Source organism: Trypanosoma conorhini (genome assembly GCF_003719485.1).
Source record: "Trypanosoma conorhini strain 025E chromosome Unknown Tco_14.4_contig_00954, whole genome shotgun sequence".
Lineage (NCBI taxonomy): Eukaryota > Euglenozoa > Kinetoplastea > Trypanosomatida > Trypanosomatidae > Trypanosoma > Trypanosoma conorhini.
This window is the reverse complement of record NW_021704952.1, coordinates 1-1,996: the sequence shown is the minus strand read 5'-3', so window position 1 is coordinate 1,996 and position 1,996 is coordinate 1. Positions and strand designations below refer to the sequence as shown.

At 68.0% G+C, this 1,996-nt stretch overlaps 1 protein-coding gene across 1 annotated transcript; it reads left to right on the top strand.

Moving 5' to 3' along the window:
* Positions 1-2: 2 nt before the first annotated feature.
* Positions 3-1,076, top strand: Tco025E_09030 (uncharacterized protein; the record flags this gene model as incomplete). The annotated part of the gene is made up of 1 exon (XM_029375857.1): positions 3-1,076. A coding segment is annotated over one exon (1,074 nt), but the record flags the coding sequence as incomplete, so codon positions are not given.
* Positions 1,077-1,996: the final 920 nt, after the last annotated feature.

The following is a 1,996-nucleotide window of genomic DNA, read 5'->3' as shown; positions in this document are numbered from 1 at the left end:
GACGCACCGGTGTGGAGTACGGGCATCTTCACCTCCATACGCTGCCGCAGGGCGCAAAAACCGAGGAGGCCACAGAGTCACAGCAGGACCCGACACCCAGTGCCGGCGCCTCGTCAGCGATCGCGCGGCTCCGAAAACGGTCCCGCCGCCGCATGCAGGGGAGTTGTTCTGGCGCAGTGCCGCACAGGCGCCTCGTCTCACTTGGGTCGGCCGCACCGCATCGCCACGCAGTCAACAGAACCCCCAGAGTGTCGATGGTGGCGGCCGCCCCGAAAGTGGAGGACCCCCTCCTCAGGGAAGCCCTCCCTCTCGCATGCTGGTTTTTCCACGGGCAGCCCGAGTGGAGCAGACACTGTTTTGCCCGGTCTGCTTCGAGGTCTGTGTGCAAGGCTGCCGCGGTCATCTGCACTAAAACGCACGTGATTAGTCACCATGGCCTCGGCAACGCGCGGGCCCTAAGGGCAGCTAAAGGACCCCTGACGGCCGCGCCCTTCAGACGCGTGGTCGTCTGCAAGAAATGCGGCTTTACAACAGCGGATAGAGAAGCGTTTTGGGAGCACATGACGCCAAAGCACGCGATAGGCCCGCCCCCGAGTGTGAACGAGGCCCGAGGGGCTCTCGCGGCGCCGCGTCCAACACGCGGGCCGCCTTTACGCGCGGGCGTGCACCACCGCGTCCTCCAATTTCGTTGTCCAATTTGCGGCGAGCGTTGCCGGATGCAGGGCCGCCTTAGCCGGCGCAAATGCCCACAGCTACGCCAGCGCGCCGCGAGTGTCCTCGGATGGCCGCCTTGCGTGGGCGCCAAACGCTGTCGTCTCCAGAATCTGTGCTGTCCAAACGCGCGCGCGTTCAAAAACTTCAGCCATACGGCCCCTTGCCGGGCATTCCCCCCGCACCGCGACTACGAAGTACCCCAACTTGCGGCGCGAGCGATGGCCCGGGGCGCCTCAAACGCCCCCGTTGCCGCAGGCCGAACGTGTCAGGTGGGTGGTTCGTCGCGTGGGGGCGGCGCGCCCCGCCGAAGCAAACCCTCTGCCCCCGGGCCGCGCGCAGTCAGCGGCCGCCGCCCCCGGTAGCCGGGCGCTCGGCCGGGCCCGGCCCCAGCGAAAAGAACTGGGCCCGCGGGGGAAGAGGCACACCCCGCGGCGGCTCCCGCAGCGCGTGCGGGTCGCACGGCTAACGGCGGCAGCAGCAGCGCTGCCGGGAGGAAAGCGCGTCTCTCACAGGCGAGGGGGCGCGCGATATTGGGGGCCGCCTCCCCCGCACCCGTGGCGGGGCGTCGTGCGACCCGCGCGGCGTGCTCCTCAAACACAGGCGGCGGCGACGAGCAGCCACTTGCCACACGCGCCCCGCAGAGGCACCCGCCCCTTCCAACGCGCGGCGCACGGCGCACCCGCGCCTGTTAGCCGCGGCCGGCGGGGCGCTCTGGGAATCGAGGCGGCGGCGGCGGGAGCTTGGGGGCGCCGTCGTTTCCCGGCGGCCTGCGTGAGGAGGGGGCGGGAGCATCCCCGTCTTGTTTGATCCTGGCCGCCTGGCGAGCCGGGTTCGGTTTGGGGGTTCGGGGCGCGATGGGGCCGCGCCTGGGTCATCCGCCGGCCCGCTTCCCCGGCGACCCGTTCGCTCCACCTGTGTCCCGGGCCGGCCCCCGGCGCGTATAGAAAACGTTGGTGATGCCGCCACCCCGCTGGATGTGGTGGTGGGCTCATTTTATGGCTTGCTTTGCGCCGCTTCTTCTTCGCACCCCCGTTTGGACGAGGCGCGGCGTGACCAATAAAAAGCGAATCGGAATTTCTTCGCGTCGGCAGCGTCTCGGGGGAGGAAGCGGATCCGACGAAAGAACTCGGATCCAATTTTTTGCATCTTCGCACGAGGGCGAAAATGCGGCTGCCGCAACCCCCTCAGAAGAGTGATAAAGCTACACGTGCCGATGCAGAGCCGCTGCGGCGTGAAGAAAAAGTGCGTTGTAGAATGGCGCGATTTTTGGTTGTCGAAGAAA